General features: G+C 36.7%; 1 protein-coding gene across 1 annotated transcript in view; it reads left to right on the top strand.

Moving 5' to 3' along the window:
- Positions 1 to 437: 437 nt before the first annotated feature.
- Positions 438 to 18581, top strand: part of SPRED1 (sprouty related EVH1 domain containing 1) — a 105450-nt gene continuing 87306 nt past the window's right edge. Inside the window, exon 1 of the mRNA XM_006192048.2 lies at positions 438 to 1681. Coding sequence (XP_006192110.1) covers positions 1650 to 1681 — 32 coding nt within the window. The 5' untranslated portion in view covers positions 438 to 1649. The remainder of the gene's footprint in view (positions 1682 to 18581) is intronic.

Raw genomic sequence — 18581 nt, 5'->3', positions numbered from 1 at the left:
TCTAAAACGCGCGCGCGCGCACACACACACACACACACTCCCTCTGCATGCAGCTTAGGAGACTGCAGCAGTGCAACCAGAGGGACAGCAGGCGGAGCTCTCTTTGTACAGTCCCTCCCTCCAACCCCCACCAACTAAAAATGAACTCATGCCAGTTCCATTCTTCGTTCTGCAAGGAAAACACACACGCGCGCGCGCGCGCGCGGCATAACAGCAGCCTCCAATTTCCTTCTTGAGCACACTGTCATTCTAATCTCTTCGTTCAAACAACTCGGATATTCCAAAGCGAGTAACGAGGAGCATCGCGCCGCAACAATGCAACCTCCCGAGCTGCTCCTGGTGCAGCTCGCACCCCCGCCCCCTTTCGCGGCGAGCCAAGAGTTTGGAGCGCGCGCACGCACACGAGAGCGGTGCCTGCGTATCCCTCCGCCTCCCTCCTCTCCCCGCTCGGTGGCTCGACAACGATTTGGGAAATGAAGGGAGGAGGGAACTACTTTCCTGAAACTTGCTATGCTGCACACGACTTCGAGTTGCAGTGATTCGCCCGAAGGCCGCAGCTTTTAGTCCTCCTACCCACACGCCCTCACGGCCCGGGCAGTCCGCTTGGCCACCTCACCCCGTCCCTTCTCTGGCCCTCCGGAAAGCCGGAGGCCCGGGGAACTCGCCAGGGACTACTTCGCCTCCTTCTCCCGCGGGCGCCCCCGGTTCGGGCAGCGGCGGCGGCGGCGGCGGAAGGAGCGGGCGGCGTGAGCGCTTCCGCCGCCCCCCTCGCAGCTCCCCTCAGGCGGGTGTGAGGAGCTGGCCCGCCGAGCCGCTGGTGGCCACCGGCTGGTGGGGAACTCGCAGCCACTCTCCTCGCTTTCCCGCCGCTTCTCGGGACCCTGCCCCTCGGCCGCACAGCTCTCCTTCGGTCCGGGTGGGGGCCATCGGTTCGCCTGCCCCTTCCTCACACGCGCCCCGCCGTCCCCTCCTCCCCCTTCTGGAGCCTTCCCGGCCGGAGCGTGTCTGGAGGAATCCGCTGCCGTGAGGCCCCTCGCCCGCTTCTGCTCGTCCCGAAGGACCGGCCCGGTCGCCGCCGGGGGCTGAGCGGGCAGCCCGCGGCGAGGCGGGAGATGGTGGGGTGGGCTCCCGCAGGACCGCGCCGCCGCCGCCTGGAGCCTGGGCTCGGCACCCCCCCGCCGGCCCCCACCGAGTGGAGCCCTGCTTCCTTCTCGCCGCATCCCTGAGGGAAGCGCCGCCTCTGCTCCTGAGTTCTCCGCCCGCCCGCTGCTTCCTGGCCGGACCCCGCCGCGCTCCACCCCAGTCGCTGGAGGAGCTTCTCTCCAGTCTGCCTTCGCAGCCCCCTCTCTTTTTTTTTCTTTCCTCCCAGCCTCCCTGGCCTCCTTGGATCCCTTGACTGGGCGCTGAGTAGGGGGAAGAGGCTGGGGTCGCCACGGCAGAGGTTGTCGCCGCCACCCCCCTGCGGGGGTGGCCGGGGTTCCCGGCTGGGGGGGGCACCGTTCTGGGTGAGGCATCCACCATGGTGAGGCCCCTGAGCCGTTGCCCCCGCGCCCCCCCGGCCGCCGCTGCCTCCTGCCCCTCGGTGCTGCTGCTGCTCCTCCGCCTGCTGTTGCTCCTCCATCTCCAGATCGGATCACGGTGAGGGAAAGATGAGCGAGGAGACGGCGACTTCTGACAACGAGTAAGCACCTTACTGGTCTTGATTACTTACCCCACTTCCCCCCGATTCTTCCTCGCCACTCCCCAAACCCCTCCGAGACTTGGATGCTTACAACCCTGGAGATTTCGGTGCATCTTGTTCTGGAGAAAACATTTGATTTCTTTAGCCATTTTATTTAATGGCAGCAATGCCCCCACCCTAACCCCCACCCCCGGCATTTAGTTGCTTTCTTTTGGAAGGAAGGTATTGACTATTCGGCTGGAATGGCAATTGTACGTCCCTGAGATGGAGTAATGTGGATGGATGGAAAGGTGTTGAAGTTACCCTAGTGCCGAAAAGACCTCTGGCCTGTCCTTTTTCATTTTAGCATACCAATTAACGTATCTTGAATATCCATCCTGCCTCCTTTATAGCTTTTTCACTTGGAAACTAATGTGGGGGAGCACCTCCTGTAGCAAACTGCTCTTGAATCTTAATTCGATGAGTCAGTGACTCTTAAATACCGATTAAGCCTCCCCCCTCACCCCCCCCCCTTTTAAACTTATGACCTGTAAGATTCTTGTTAAAAATGGGGCGAGGGAAACATTTTTATAATTTAATAGCATTAAGGACACCTGGAGTGTGGGAGATGTTGAACTATTTTGCCTTCGTGAATACTGGGCTTGTCTTTACTAGAATAATAGAATAATTTTGAACGCTCATTTTTATCTTTCAGCTATATTGAAATACTTTACCTTGATTTAATAGTATTTACATTGCTGAATATGTTGATGCCTTCATTCATTAACTTCTGGAGCATCCCGGCTTAAGTTTTTGTTTATTTGGGCTGTCCTTATGTTTTCCAAACGAAATACTTTGCCTTTTAAATATTTTGCTTTAACCTAACAGCTGCCTGAAGGAATAATGATGCGGCAATAGTTTTCTGTTGAGATGGGATTTAATTCTACGCGGAATATTAGCATCCGTTTGATTGTAATTAAATTCAAGTTTTGTTTATCTTGGAGGGTTGCAAAGAGTTAAGTGAGTTAGGACTACTCTTAGGATGCATTCCTTTAAATAAAGTGCATTCTTCGAGTCGGACCTTTTTGAGAGGGCTTTAAAGTCCACAGCATAGACCTGTTTAACGTAAAATAGCTTGAGAAATGCCGAGCAGCGTCCCCCAGGCCCCAGCGCTCTTTTCTGATGAGCGGGTATGGGAGAAGGTAGATTGCTGCAATGTCAGTGCAGCCTAGAAGGAGAAGTGGCCGCCATGTTCTCTCTCTTTTTGTGAATCGCCCTCATTTGCATAGCACACTCTTCATTCATAAAAAATAATTAAACATCCATCACCTTGGACATGTTGAAAGGATTACCCAAGAAAAAAATTCGAAGCTCAGCTGCCTGTCTTCATGTAGATTTTTGAGTTCAGAAAGTGAGGAGAATTCAAAGTTATAGGATAAATTCAAAAATACACGCACACACAAACAACTACCCCTGTTCTCAGAATGTTGACACAGTTATGTGGGAAATATCAGTTCGGGGAGGTGCTGGGATCACGTGATCGCCTTCATTCATAAAATACCTGGCTGTCCATTCACAGTGCAGTACACTGACTGCTTTCCGCAGATTAGACCCAGTTTGAGAGAGATCAAGAAGTATCTCAGATAACGCTTAGTTGGGAGAAAAACTGCTAAAAAATTCTGAACAGAATGGCGATAATTTTTACTGGTATCTTTCAAGAAAGTAGCCTGGATCAAAATGTCAAGTTTTATTTTAGAGATGGGAAGAGACGAATTACCATATTAAAGTAAAATATTAAATACCTCCTTTTTGAATACAGCTGTTAATAAAGTTAATATGGGAATGTGAATTGACACACGTGTAAAATAGTTTTCAAATGGACTCTTTTTGTAATACTTAGACATGGGCAGATGAAAGTGCAAATTTTTGGTGTAGTGATTATCAGTGGATGATACCGCTGTTACACGAATAATGAGTAAATGTTCCTTGTGGTTTTAGTCCCAAAGATGTTGATATTTGAAGCACCAAATGGCAATTTTTACTGATAGGATTGCCTTTTTTTTTTTTAATAATTTCAAATGTACTTATATGGGACTATTTGGAAATTATCCCTCTCACCTAGACTTTAGAATTCTGTTTTCACAATTTTATTCTGCTTTATTAATAAATTTTTCCCTACTAGGGGCTTTGTCATGTTAGTTTTGTTAGGTCAAGAATAATATGTTTTAGTATATAATATTTTGCAGTGAGATATTAACTCTTCATGGGTGCAAACCATTGGGGGTTTTACTTAAAATTTTTTTTATTTTAGAAAGTGATGTGTTCATCTAGTAATCAGCTTTACTAGAGCCAGCTTTGTTTGTGCATTGGCTAAACCCCAAAGAGTGGAATATAGACTTTATCCTGATAATTTTTATACCTTATTTTTAATATATGAAGTAATATTTTGAAATGGCAATTTATTATTTATAACCATATGTTATAAAAAATGGAAGAAATATATTATGACAGATGCCCTTAAACCCTTAGTATAGTTGAAAACTGCTCTGTAATATGGATTTTTGGAGGGCCTTTTCTATATTTTTTTCTTTTCTTTTTTTAGAATCCACAATCAGGTATTTAATTACAGTAGAGACTGTTCTTAACACTTGAGTGTTTTTTTCATCTGATTTCGACCTTTAAAAAGAGTAAAAATCACCAATGTCTTGGAAAATTATTAGCATTTTCTAGATAGCCATTGTGGTAAAATCCAGTAAGGCCTTTAGAGGCCTCATTTCGAAATCCTTTAGTACATGCAGTATTATTTGAAATTAGAGTTCTGTGTAAAGAGGTAGATAAGTTCTCAGATGTTGATTTTGAGTATGTATTTAATCAAGAATTACTGAAGGATCTGTTTTAAGTCTGTAACATGTTGTCTTATGCAGTGCCAAACTTGTGGAAGGGTTGGTGAAAGTGTCCTTTTCTTCTCCAACCTTCAGTAAAAACTGGAACTGCATTAAAAGTACCACTAAAAAAAATTTCTCTTTGCAAGAGTAATATTTTATTTCAGATAATGTACAAAATGGTCTTTCAAGTGAATAATAATAATTTATTTGCATTTCTACCATTCAGATAACAAGTCTTAACATTTGGTATATAACCTTTCCTTTCTTGTGCTGTTGATGAGGAATCATACTGGATTTTTACTGTGTGCCAAGCACTGTGATAAATGCTTTATACATGTATTCTATAATTTGATGTATATACATGTATTCTCAAAAGAGTAGAAAAGCATAGTAGATAGTATCATACCTTAATGTGAACATTTTCCTATGTCATTAAATATTTCCTAAAACATAATTTTTAATGGCTACATTATATTTGGTGTATAACATGTTAGTTTTAATCGGTCTACTATATTTTTGTTGTTTCTGAACAGCTGTGTTTGATACTGAGTTCTGCCTTCATCCAAATCTATTTTTCCTTGATATAGTCTGGGAATGGAGTAAAAGGAGATGCAAATTTTAAGTTGTTTTATTCTTTCTGCTAAATTGCCCTCTAGAAAACTCAGTGTGTGAGTGCTTATGCCTTGAAATGTCTAATTCTCTTTGGAAAAAATGTTGCCAATTTTGTAGGTGAAAATGAGATCTTGCTCCTATTTTTAGCATATGCTGACTAGTAAAATTGATTTTTTCAAAAAACTTGTTAGGTTTTTGGGCAACTGAACTGTTTTTAAATATATTATAAATAGAATAAAGTGATCATACACAAGGCATTTGCAGAAAATTTAACTTCTATCAACTTCTATGCAGTATGGTATAATGTAAAGAACAGTGGACTTGAAATTGGGAGATGCATTTCTGTCTTAACTGTCACTGATTTATTCTGTGATTCTGGGCTAGTGACAGCCTCTGTGGCCCTCAGTTTGCTCATTTGTAAATGAAGGAATTTTAACTAGGCATCACTATAGGCCCTTCTTGTGCTAAATTAGCCTGAACTAATGCAGTGATAGACGTATTGCAAGTCACTAGACTTGTAACATACATATCTGTTAACTGATCTATTTTATTAGATTGTTGTTTTTAACATCTTAAGCAAATGAAAGACTTCCAGTAGGGATCTGGTCAGATGATGAAGTAAAAGCATGAATTTTGAAAAACCAAGATAAATTTGGAAACAATTGGTGCATTCGTAATCTTTTAAGACTTTCTTATTTTGAGCTTAATAGCCATATGTCTTTGATAATATATATGTACTTCTCGCAGATGGAGAACTTTTTAGTGGTCTTTTTCTTTTAAATAAATAGGGCCTCTTGATGAAAAGTGAACAAAAGGCTGTTGGGCTTAAACATCAACTTGAGTAGTTCTAAGAGGAATATATTAACACGATACCATCCCTCATGCTTTGTTTACTGGCCAAGAAGTGTCGAAACAAGTCTTTTCATTTGGTTATTCGAACAAATCATATTAATCTAACACTAAGGAATAATTTCACATTTATTCAGTGTAAGAAGTTAACTCAGATAATAAGTTTTTTCATTCTTTAATATTTGGGTTTAATTCACTGTTTATTTCAAGTTTTATATCTTAGCTGCATCTCATTTTGGAGTCCAGAACCAAAGTCGTTACAGATACCCAAGATGCTGTTTTTGTGGCACTCAGAATGGTTTCAAATGGAATAAAAACTATTGATGTATTTTTGGTTAAGCATAGTTCTTTTTTTTTTATTTATTTGTTAATTTTTTAGGGGGGAAGTAATTAGGTTTATTTACATATTTTTTAATGGAGGAACTGGGGGATTGAACCCAGGACCTCGTGCATGCTAAGCATGGGCTCTGCCGCTGAGCTGTACCCTCCCTCCATTATTTTTACTAAAAACGTAGTTCATTAGCAATGGATCTCAAACTGAGGAGTTAAACTGATTTAGACATAGGGTCTTAGTATTCAGAGGGTTTTTTAAACTAATCTCTAACTGAAACTTGTTTACATTCATAATTGAAGAAAATGCCAACAAACCAAAGCAGCGTTAGAGGTACTTGTGACAGCAGTTTTCTAGGGCTTTCGTAACAAAGTACCACATGTGTGTCATGGCCATCTTTTCATAAGGACACTAGTGATGTGATACTGGGTTAGGAGCCCACTCTACTCCAGTATGACCTTCTCTTAACTAATTACATCTGCAGTGATCCTCTCCAAATAAGGTCACATTCTTTGGTATTGGAGGTTAAGACCCATCATCTTTTTGGAGGGGTTCAATTCAACCCATAATACCAATAGAAATAAGTTTTTTTTTCCTTAGAGTATAGTACCTGCTTAGTTGTTATAGATATCTTGAAATACCACTTACAGTCATCACTAGTTTGAAATTTTTGTTATTAAATCATTGCTAGAGCTTATATTTTAATGTTAATATAAAAACATCTATTGCTGTATAAAAACTAAGAATATTTTGATTATTTCAATATAATTGATTTCTTTTTTAATCTTATGTATTTTGTTTTAAGCCTTTAATATTCTAAGAAAAGGGGCCATAGGCTTCACCAGACTGTCCAAGAGGTCCATGGCATGAAAGGTTAAAATCTTTGCTATACTGAGGCCCTGAAGGCTGAATGCAAAGATAGCGATATAAAACAGAAAGATTAAGAAACATGAAGGGTAAGATGAACAAATCTAACATACAGCTAACAGTTCCAAAAGGGGAGATGATAGGAGAGAGGAAATATTCAGAGATAAAGGCTGAGAATTTTCAAAAAGTAGCAGATTAAACCCAATTCAGTGAACTACAAACAACACAGCCTCTCAGACTGGGTTTATGGTGAGGTTGCAAGAATGTCAACGTGAGAAAATCAATGTAGTTAATCACATTTAAAGATTAAGGGAGAGAAATGATACAATCTTAAATGCCAGATTGTCATTCAGTCTCTGCCCATAATACGGAAGTAAATGTCCATAATTTATAGATTCATAAATATAAATAGATTTATATTTTTTTTGCTTCTGAGAATTTCAGACTTATTTTTCTGATTTAAAATGAGAATGTTGGGAGTGTTGGATTTGGTCAACTTGAGAGTTTCTTTTAATTCAAAAATCCTAAGTGTTTTCTTTGTGCTTCTGAAACCCACATTTAATAGATTATTCATGTTACTTATAAGTGTAGGATTGACTGGTAGAAATTACCTTGTATCTGAAATTTTTAAATTACCTTGGAAGGTATTTTCTTTCTACATTTAAAGTACAAAGAATAAACTTTGGTAAATTCAAGAGTAATTGGTTATTAAATTTTAATCTGATAACAGTTTTATCATTTTATTTCTAAATGTTATCTATAAAACAGGGATTACAGTTTAGATAAAGACCATTCTGACTTGGACTATAAAATATAATTGTTTTCCTGGTCGTATTTAATGGTACTGTTGCTTATGATTAGATGCATCTTGTTTGTCTATTCACCTGGTTAGAGATTACCTTCAGAGATACAGAGTATTTGTTAATGGCTTCTGTGTATTGTATCCAGTAGTTGGATTACCAAAATTTAGATGGAATTTAGTGAACTGTGACTGTTTTGATGCCACTTTTTCCAATTATTGTAACTTTCACTGTATCAGAATGTTAATGATTAACTTTGTCATAAAAATCACCAAACTATTTTTTACTGTTATATTGTGAATTACACTGATATATTGAAACTGGGATTAGAGATCAGTTCTGGGTCTGCCTCCTTAATATTATGTAAAAGCATTTCAGAATTTTAGTTGCTGAACTGGATATATGGATTTCTTACTATTAGTAACTTTTTCTTCAAGAATTTAAGTTCAGTGACATTTGAGTGCCCACTGGGCACTTGACTTTTCCTTAGCCCTGGAGATACAAAGATAAGTAAAACCTGATAACTGCTTTCACTGTCGACCAAGGGAACTAGATCCCTCTGAAATGTGCTGAGTGCTCTGCTTTTGAAGTTCTTCACGGCTCAAGGAGAAAGTGATTCTGCCTTTGGTGGATGGCAGGGTGAGAGCTGTGTGTGAAGGAAGGGTTCAGAAAAGAGATGGCATATCAGGGGTCAGCTGCAGATGAGGGCAGTGAGAAGAGGAAGGGCATTCCAAGAAGAGAGGGGAAAAACTGAAAACAAGTATAGAAGGAGAAAAGGAAAGTGTGTTTGAAGAAAAGCAGCAGCTTTTTGGATACAGTGGTTTGGAGGAGTGGGGAGAGGAGGTAAGAAAATGTTGGGGGCCAGATTGCTTGTGGTCTAGATTTGTGCTTAAGTATGCGTCAGCAACCTTGGGGCAAAGGGTGGTGGCTCGTCCTGGAGTTTGAGACCCACAAGATGCATGTGACAGAAGCTTCTGCAAATCAGTTTTTCTTGAAAAGTTGAGGAAATTTTATTTAACTTGTCAGTAATAACATTAATTTTTAACAGAGTGCCCATTGATTTTTCAGATAAAGCACAAATTGCTCAAAGAAAATTTATTCTTTGAGTTAACCCTCCTAGTGCCTCACCACAGCTCTTAGGTCAGTAAGAGTGCTTAATGAAAAGCACCAGCTTAAGTCTTTATCGTATAGGCAGTGGGGAACCATTATTTTAAGTGGGGGAGTAATAGCAAATTTGTGTAGAAAGCTGAATACTGGGACTTGTTTGGACAACTGATAGGAGGGAGAAGAAAAGGAACTACAGGTGATGAGGAAGATGTAATAAAGCAAAAAACTAGATGAAAGTAGTGCATTTGGAACTGTTGAGTATGAATTTAAGGCAGTTCAGATGCCTAGTGAGTATGATTACTTCCCTGGATGTGAAGGAAGGAGTAGGAATGGTATGGGATGGCTTCAGCATTTTAAATTTGGGCTGCTGTGATGCTTTTAATGAAGTGGGAAGAGTCAGAGAAAATTTTTAATAGGAAAATAATGCGATTTTGAGCTTTTAATTTTAATATTTGTGGGTACCGAGCTAGATATCAAGTAGAAAAAGTCTCATAAGGTGTTTTAAGTCTAGGTTTGTTGCCCAAAGAAGGTTAAGAGTTAGAGGTGATGTCTTATGTAAATATAATACAGGCATACCTCATTTTAGTGCACTTCACAGTTACTGCAGTTTTTTTGTGGGTTTTTTTTTTTTTTGAACAAATTGAAAGTTTGTACAGCCCTGCATGGAGCAAGTCTATCAACACATGTTTCCAACAGCATTTGCTCACTTTGTGTCCTTTGTCACATTTTGGTAAGTCCCGCAGTATTTCAAATTTTTTCATTATTATATTTGTTTTGGTGATCTCTGATGTTACTGTGACTCACTGGAGTTTCAGGTGATAGCATTTTTTTAGCAATAAAGTATTTTTAAATTAAGGTGTATACTTTTTTTAGGCATAGTGCTATTATTACACATGTAATAGGCTGCAGTATAGTATAAACATAACTTTTATACGCACTGGGAAACCAGAAAATTCATGTGATTGACTCACTTTATTTCAGTGGTCTGAAACCAAACCTGCAGTATCTCTGAGATATGCCTGTAGTTGAAGCCAGTGGAAAATTGCCCAAGGAGAATATTAAGTAGTAACGGAAAGATGAATAGTGAGAAACAGCAGTGTTTTTAAGGGAGAGTAAGAAGAGACACCAGAAAACAGAAGAGTCTTGAGAGGTAGGAGAGTTCAGAGAAATAGTATTAAAGACAAAATGAGAAGTGATGAAGTGGAGAGAGCAAAAAGTAAGGTTATATTTATTCAAGGGGAAGTTAGGAGTTGAGATTATTGGATGAGGGGATGTCAGTAATGGAGAGGAAGAGAAAGATTTAAGGAAAAGTGTGTAATTGGGAGACCAAGGCCCAGGAAAGAGGAGTCTGTTATATTGTTTTACTGCGTGTGTCAGATACTGTTCTAGATTTAATCCTTCTAATGACCGTGTGAGCTAAGAATTATCCATAGTTTACAGATGAGATAACTGAGACTTAAGAGAGGTTTAGTACCTTGCCCACAGCCACACAAGTGAGTAAGTGGTAGAACTTAGATTCCAATTGCACTGTATTTATACCACACTGTACCTCATATATTTAATGGCCAGACTAGATTTCAAAGAAAAAAATTAGCTTGAAGTCATAGGTTGATACTTAGAATTGACAGCTGTTTTATGGAACTGGAAGTTTTGGCAAAGTTAAAGAACATGAAGGGTGAAATGGGGAAAATCGAAAGATAGATTTTGATCCAAGAACACAAACTCCAGACTCCAGAGTGGTAACATGAGGGAAGATTAAAGTAGAAACATGTTGTAGTAGCAGAACCAGGATCTGCTAGGATATTTTAAAAAGTCAGCAACATGGCTGTTCAGGTTGCTGGGTATTGGAAATGATAGGATCTCATGTGATAATGGCCCTATCAGGAATGAGGGATGTTGGGAGTTATGAAATAGAAAGATAGATGTGTGAATAAGTTACCCAGATTTGGATTTTAGTAAGAACTTTAAGGTATTGATTGATCTTGTAGGGCTTTATCCAAATAAATTGTATTGTCTTTGACAGAAGGTTTTGTATTTTGGGGGTACTCCAGTGCTAATGTGGTTAGAAGGGCCTTTTCAAAACAAAATTCACTAATTAAAATTCTACAATTAACTTGGTGTTCACAATTAACATGATCCTGTGGTTAATGCTGACTATCGTATAAAGACTTTGGCAAGTCATATAACCGGTCTCTGTGCTTGATTCTCCATCTGTAAAACCAGGATGATATGTCTCTACTTCAGAAGGATGTTAAGGTAAAATGTAACCTCCACTTCTCTAAATAACATTTTTTTTCATGGCAATAAGAGAATATTAAAAAGAACTTTCAGTTCTTGAGAAGAAAGGTACTATATTTATGAAATAATCAGTGTTCATTTTCATTTAGCCTGAAGGTAGGGTTACTTTTTAAAAAGGATTTTTGACCTGCTGGAAAATTGTATTTCAGTTTAAATGTTAAAAATCAGCTTTTTAAAAAACTTAAAATCTAAACATTTCCAACAAGCAGAAAATAATATGAATCTGTATTATGAACATTTTTAAAGCAATTTTAATATCTGAGCACATTTTGGAAGTATATATAAGTAGATTTGAATCTTTGTATTAATTTCAGTGGAAAAAGCTATCTTTCTCAGTTGAATGAAAGCGCTTTCATATTATGTGGAGGGCAAAAATCTACTTTCATGGAAAAAGGGAAGCAGAAGATTTTTTTTCAGGTTATTAAATATTTAATTTTTTGCAACTATAATCAGACTAGAATACCTGTTGATAGATGAGATAGGTTAGGTGTGCTAGCTAGTTCATTGCTCTTGGTTTAGCACTAACTTTAGTTTGGACAGCTAAAGGTCTGTCATCTTATGTTTAGTTCACTTTAGAGTCATCAACAACTAAAGCAAAAATTTGTTAAATATTTTGATTTAGCTTGATGTTTAGCATTATTCTCAAATGGTATAATTTGTTAATTCAAAAACAATAGCTTTTTATACATAATTACTGAAACTTAGTTTAGGAATGAATTTGAAGTTATCTTTGAATCAAGATTTTGAATGAACATAAACCAGAAACTTAAAAATATGATAATGAAAAATGTATATGCTTTTTCTCTTGAGAATTATTTGATCCAAGAAAACCAGACTTATTAACTTAGTATAAGTTAAGAACATATAACAAATAACTTTAATAAGTAGTGTACAAATTAAAATCTTCTACTGTATTAAGATTATTTCAGAGAGGAAGGGGAGAGACAGGAGATGAATGAGACAAGCCAGCCTCTAACCACCTTAGTTTTCCTTAGCAATTTTTCCTCATCTTGATAATGTAGCAGAGACCAAACTTAGCTTCTAGGTGAGCCAAAAAAAATTGATGTTATATAGATGCTATTGTTTTTGAGTCTGTAACTGTGTCATGTGTACTCGACCCCGGCATACGTCAAATAAAAGTAGTTTGACTTATTACTGGCTAACTTCTAGTTGCCCATTTTTGCATTTACCCTGTCTCAAGTAGATTTAGCTAGATAGCAGGAGGAAAACAGTGAAACTAAGCTGAATCCTTTTAACAGACTGCTATAGTCTGAATGTTTGCTTCCCCACCAAATACATATATTGAAATCCTAACCCCCTAAAGATGATAGTATGAGGAGGTGGGACTTTTGGGAGGTGCTTAAATTGTGACGATGGAGGTTCCAAAAAGATCCCTGTCCCCTTCCACCAAGTGGAAAGTCCCTAGCTGTGAACCAGGAAGAAGGCCCTTACCCAACCAATGCTAGTTCCTTGATCTTGGACTTCTCAGCCTCCAGAACTGTAATAAATAAATTTCTGTTGTTTATTAGCTGCCCAGTCTGTGGTATTTTGTTATTATACCCTGAATGGACTAAGATGCTGACCTTTGTTTTGGGGAGGACAAGGAGCAATAATTACATCAGAGAAAGAAGAAAATCAATTAAAAACCCAACATAGTTTTCACTTGCTTCTAATTCCATACAAATATAGTTTTGCTTGTTTTAATAGTGTATGTATGAGTATTCATTATTTATTTTCACCTGATATTTTTAAAGGATTTCTGTACTTATACATAGTTTTGTATTAATCATTATTTTAATGCCCACAATAGCTCATCAAGCTGTACCATAAGTTTACATAGCTATTTTCTTCTTAGTGAACAGTTAAGGTTTCCAGCTCTTTGCTATTATAAATAACATTGTAATGAGCATCTCTTTTTTTGCATATGATTATTTTTTTCCTGTTCAGTTAATTTCTTAGGATAAATTTACAGGTGTGAGATAATTATGGCAAAGAATATAAGTGACTTTTTTAAAGTTTTTGTTATGAATTACTGCTTCCAAAATTGTTTTTCCATTGTGGATTATTTATAAATGAAATTTCATTCTCTTGTTTCTTAGATTCCATTTTTGTTCTTTAATACCTTTCGGGTTTTTTACGTTGCTCGCAGGACATAATTAAATGACAACTAATATTTTAGTGATTACCAGCATTGTCTTAAAGTCATTTGATGAATTTAGTCATCATAACAACCATTTTAAATATTACTACTGTTATTACCCCCATTTACAGAGATGATGAAACTGAGGCTTAGCAGAGTAGAATAACTTGGCAAAGATTACGTAGCTAGTGAAAACTCTAAAGCCTGTACCCTAAAACAGTAGTTTTTAAACTGTTGAAAATTGGGCATTTGAGATTTGCAGAATAGATGGGCAACAAAGTCCTACTGTGTAGCACAGGGAACTACGTTCAGTATCTCTTAATAGCCTATGATGAAAAAGAATATGAAAAGAAATGTGTGTGTGTGTATATGTGTGTGTGTATATGACTGAATCACTATTCTGTACACCAGACATTAACACAACATTGTAAACTGACTATACTTCAATTAAAAATATAAAAATAAAAAACTTCTTGACTATAACAATAACAATGATACTTTTTGACACAGTGTACATACATACATGGATTCATACACACACATAGCCTTTCTTAAAACGGTTTAGAATTACTGTGATGACACTGGCTGACTTTTGTATTCTATTCTATAGAATAGAATTATATATTATAGAATATTTTATCTATGCTGTAGAAAAATGTAATATTGACCAGGACCCTTATAGTTAAAAGTCCCCTGTTGTGAGCTACAGTGTAGTATATGAGATACTGTCCTCTAATTATATACCTCCTTATTGGTACTGAAGGTTTATATTTATGTTCAGCCTATTATTTCATGAAAATAAGAGAATACTTATTTCTTGCTACCTTGCTCAAAGGTGTAGGATTCTCAGGGGAGAACACTTCAAGGTTGAATTGTGAGGAACTACAGGGGAATTCAGATTTGAATTGCTAGCTAGAGTATAGTTAATAAGTGTTACATCATTGCTTCTCAGATTTCTTCACTGAAGTGCCCCCAATGATAAGAGAATGCATCCCAAAGCAGCCTTTAGAAAGTATATAATAATTATTTTGAAATCTAGTGAACTATCTCAAAGATTTCATATGAATATTACATTTTAATTAATAGTAGAGTTATATTTTCAATATGTAATGTTTTTAGTTATTTTTACTAGGGAAAAAAAAGGAAACTTTTAACCATGAAATCTTTGCATATTTATATCCTGTGGCATTATGTGTCTGTAGCTCGCGTGGCACATTCCTGGGAGGAAGGGTAGTCTGGTGAGAGGCAGCATTTGGGGTACATTAGAGTGTTGCTCAAGGGCAAGGGCATGATTGTGCCCTGTAATTACAGCAGCTGCCCTTTTCAAACAAAAAGTAGGAACATATGGATCCAGCAAAGATTAATATAAACTTTTTGAAGTATGAAGACAATGTAATCACATTGTAAAAAGCTTGGAAGATAACAGGAAATTACCCATAGAAGAAATTTTCTTTTTGCACTCATATTAAAAGTTTTATAAAGGCAAAAAATACAGAGAAAGGATCTTAAAATTTATTGTTTCCATAAAAACTTCATTTAGATCAAACGATTTATATAGATAGTAAATTACCTCTGTTGGAAAGAATAAAACTATGCTAATTGGCACACTAAGAAATCTGGTAATTTCTGTATAGGAAAGAAGGAAAAGGAAGCTCAGATTCTAGTCTCAGTTTTGCCATTTATTTATGTGACTTAGAGCAAATCTTTTAGTGTCAGAGCATCTTTGCTAATGAAGACAGTGATCTTTTCTCATCCATAAATTACTTTTGCAAGGAAACTGTATAAAAATGGATTTATGTATGTATGAGGAAAAGGGGGAGAGGAGGGTTTTCTAGAGGATTGGGATAAAAAAAGAGAGCAGAAGGCAGACAGAAAAAGAATGTTTTAGCAAAATCTTAGGGAGAGAAGGAAAGCTAAGGAAAATGAACCTAGGCCTTAGAATTTAAATGTCTGGGCCTGTTTGAGGAACTAAATGTGATCTGTAGATGTAAGAAATATAGCTTAGTTGAAGGTTACATAACCTACATGTTGAGAAGTAATGCAAAATATCTACATAGGTTATATAACCTATACATCGGGAAGTTTTTGTGAAATATCTACATAGTTAAAATCAGACTATTTGAGTGGTGTATTAAATGCACTGGAAAATGCCCTTTTAAGATGTTGTTTTCAATAAAACAAGTTCGTAAGTATGTTGAAAACATGTAGTGGGATGGAGGAGGTCTTAAACACTTTAAAGTGATTAGGGGATGGTAAGTGAGAAAACTTTATGCAAGACTCACTATTTTTGAAAGATAGCTATTAATTGAAATTCTGTCCATTATTTGAGCATATTTCACTTATGACTTTATTAATAAGGGTAAGGTAATTATGAGTTTTCATAGGCTCATATGTTAAAGCAGTGTTTGGTATACAGTAAGCTCTGTTTTTGCCAGTATACATTTAGATAGGACCTCAGTCTCATACCTTTCTAAGTTTTTAAGTCTGTTCCTCAGTTGTAGTAATAACCTATTATCTTAGTTATGGAGGGATTCCTGCCTTCTTTCGTGCATCTCTAGCCTTGGAAATCATTAGACTTGAAAGGAATTGTAAAAAAAAAAAAATGTATTTTTACTATCTTTTAATTATCTCTCAGTTATTTCCAAGTGTTTCTATTATTTTATTGAAATATGTTTTTTTTCTCTGCTAAAATTTTCCTTATTTCCATTTGCTACCATTTGGGCCTTATTAGAATCCTTTGAAAGTTTAAAGCGAATAGAACTTTCTGTTATGAAGGAAATGTTCTATTTATTCTATTCAGTATGCTGCTACTATGTGGCTGCTTGGCTTAGAAGTACTTGAAATGTGGCTTGAGGGACTGAGGAACCAAAATTTTAATTTAAATAGCCACATGCTGCTAATGATTACTATACTGAATGGCATAGATCTTGAGTGTTTGTAATCCTTCAGTCTCAGCAAATTTTTGAAAACAATGACATGTTCTCTGTTCAATCTTAGCCAATTTGTTGAAGAAAGTTCTAATTTTTTAAATAGGGGGATAGCTAGAGGTAATGCAGATTTTTTCAAAGTATGGAAGTTGCCCTGGTATGTAAGATAATTTCAGTTGTTTCACAGATGCAACATTAAATTAAACTGACAAGTTACTCCTTTATCAATAATTTTTGCCCCTTAATTAAATTAAAGGTTCATTTGTGTGTATGCTTGTTTTGCTTTTTTAATAAAAAAGGAGTGATATTAACCTCAATTTCTTGTAGACAAGTTTATATTGTTTGGCTTTTACTATATTAAATTTTATGGTTACTGTTTATTTATGGCTTGTGATGGTTTTGTTTTTTAACTGGCTATAGTGATTAAAATCTGTCCTTTTAGGAACCACCTTTTTTGGATAATACATAAGGCAAAAAAGTGATTGAAGGTAGTGGCTATCAAAACAGAAACAAGTTTGTGACATACTAATCTAGTGGAAGAATTGGGATTTCTAGGAAATCAGGAAATTGGTGTTAGAGTGAGAAGAAATTTAAAATTTTAAAATGTGTTTTGTTCTGTAATAATTTCTCATAGATCATACATACCATTTTGGAGTAACTAACGTATATTCAGTGTTTGCTGTATGTTAAACATGCATTATCTCATTTGACCCTTCACTCCAAAGCAGATTACAATTAACCCTCAATTCTTTTTTTTTTTTTTAAACTCTGTGCACAGAATTGGACTAAATCATTATCTTGATTCATACTGTCATCATTGATCTATATATGGACCTCTGTAGTCTTTTATTTTACTTTTTATTTACTTGACAAATACCAACTCACAGAACAATCCAAGAATCAGGACATTAATGATAACTAACACCTACCTAACATGCTGTTATATTCCTTTGACCTCTTCTCGGAGTATATATATATATGTATGTGTATATATATAAAAAACAGTGTCTCATTGTTTTTGAACCCTATAAAAGGAATATATTTATGTATCAGCTCCTGAACTTGATTTTTTTATCTCAGTAATACATTATTAAGATGGGTCCATTGTTTTTACTATAGTTTTTTATTCATTTGCCCCACCATATAATATTCCATTATATTAAATTACTATAATGTAGACAATCTGTTGTCCAAGGATATTTGGGGTTTTTTTTCAGGTATTTGCTATTATGAATGTTACCACTGTGAACATTTTTGTAACATGCTTCTGATACATATATGCTAAAGGTCTTTTTTGCATATATGTAGGAGTGAAATAGTTGGATTTAAGATGTGTTGTAAATTTTCAAGTTTACAAGAAAATGGCAAACTGTGTCCCCAAATAGTTCTAATTTTCACCCCTACTAGCAATGTAAGAGAATGGGTATAAGAATTGTACTTTATTGTGGTCTTGATTTGCATTTTCTATAACAGATAATGATATTTGCTAAAAATGTTTGAGTGTTTACAATGTGCCACTGTTCTAAATACTTACATGAATTAACACGTTTTTAAATCCCACAGCCACCCTGTTGTGTACTGTTAGATCCATTTAATAGATGAAGAAATTGAGGCATGATGAGGTTAAGCTAGTAAATGACAGTTGGGATTCAGACTTGACTAGGTCAGGCTACAGAGTCCAGCATCTGAAATGTTGTGATATTTTACCTTTCCAAATACATATTTATACCATGTCTTTTCCTTTTCCCTTGTCCCCATCAATTTTTGGCCTTATGTGCTTGTGATGGTGAGTCTTGGTTAGTCTGTCCTTATATTATTGTGTGTTAGCATTGTCCATTGTGTAGTCTTCCTTTAAAAAAAAATTCTTAGAAAACCCCAGTTTCCTCATTGCTAGAATACATAAAATGGCTCATATGATTTCTAGCATTTTTGGCTCTAATATTTTGTAATTTGACAGTCTCCTATACAGTTCATTATTAATTTCAGGATAATCTGTTACTTACATTTTCTTTTTTTAATATTAAAATGTGAAATAGTTTAGTATACTTTTATTTTGTTGTAGTTTTATTTAAAGTTAATTATTTTTTAATAGACTATTTTTAGTC

Source organism: Camelus ferus, chromosome 6 (assembly GCF_009834535.1).
Source record: "Camelus ferus isolate YT-003-E chromosome 6, BCGSAC_Cfer_1.0, whole genome shotgun sequence".
NCBI classification, from domain to species: domain Eukaryota; kingdom Metazoa; phylum Chordata; class Mammalia; order Artiodactyla; family Camelidae; genus Camelus; species Camelus ferus.
The sequence above is the reverse complement of the archived record's forward strand: the minus strand, read 5'-3'. Positions and strand labels throughout refer to the sequence as shown.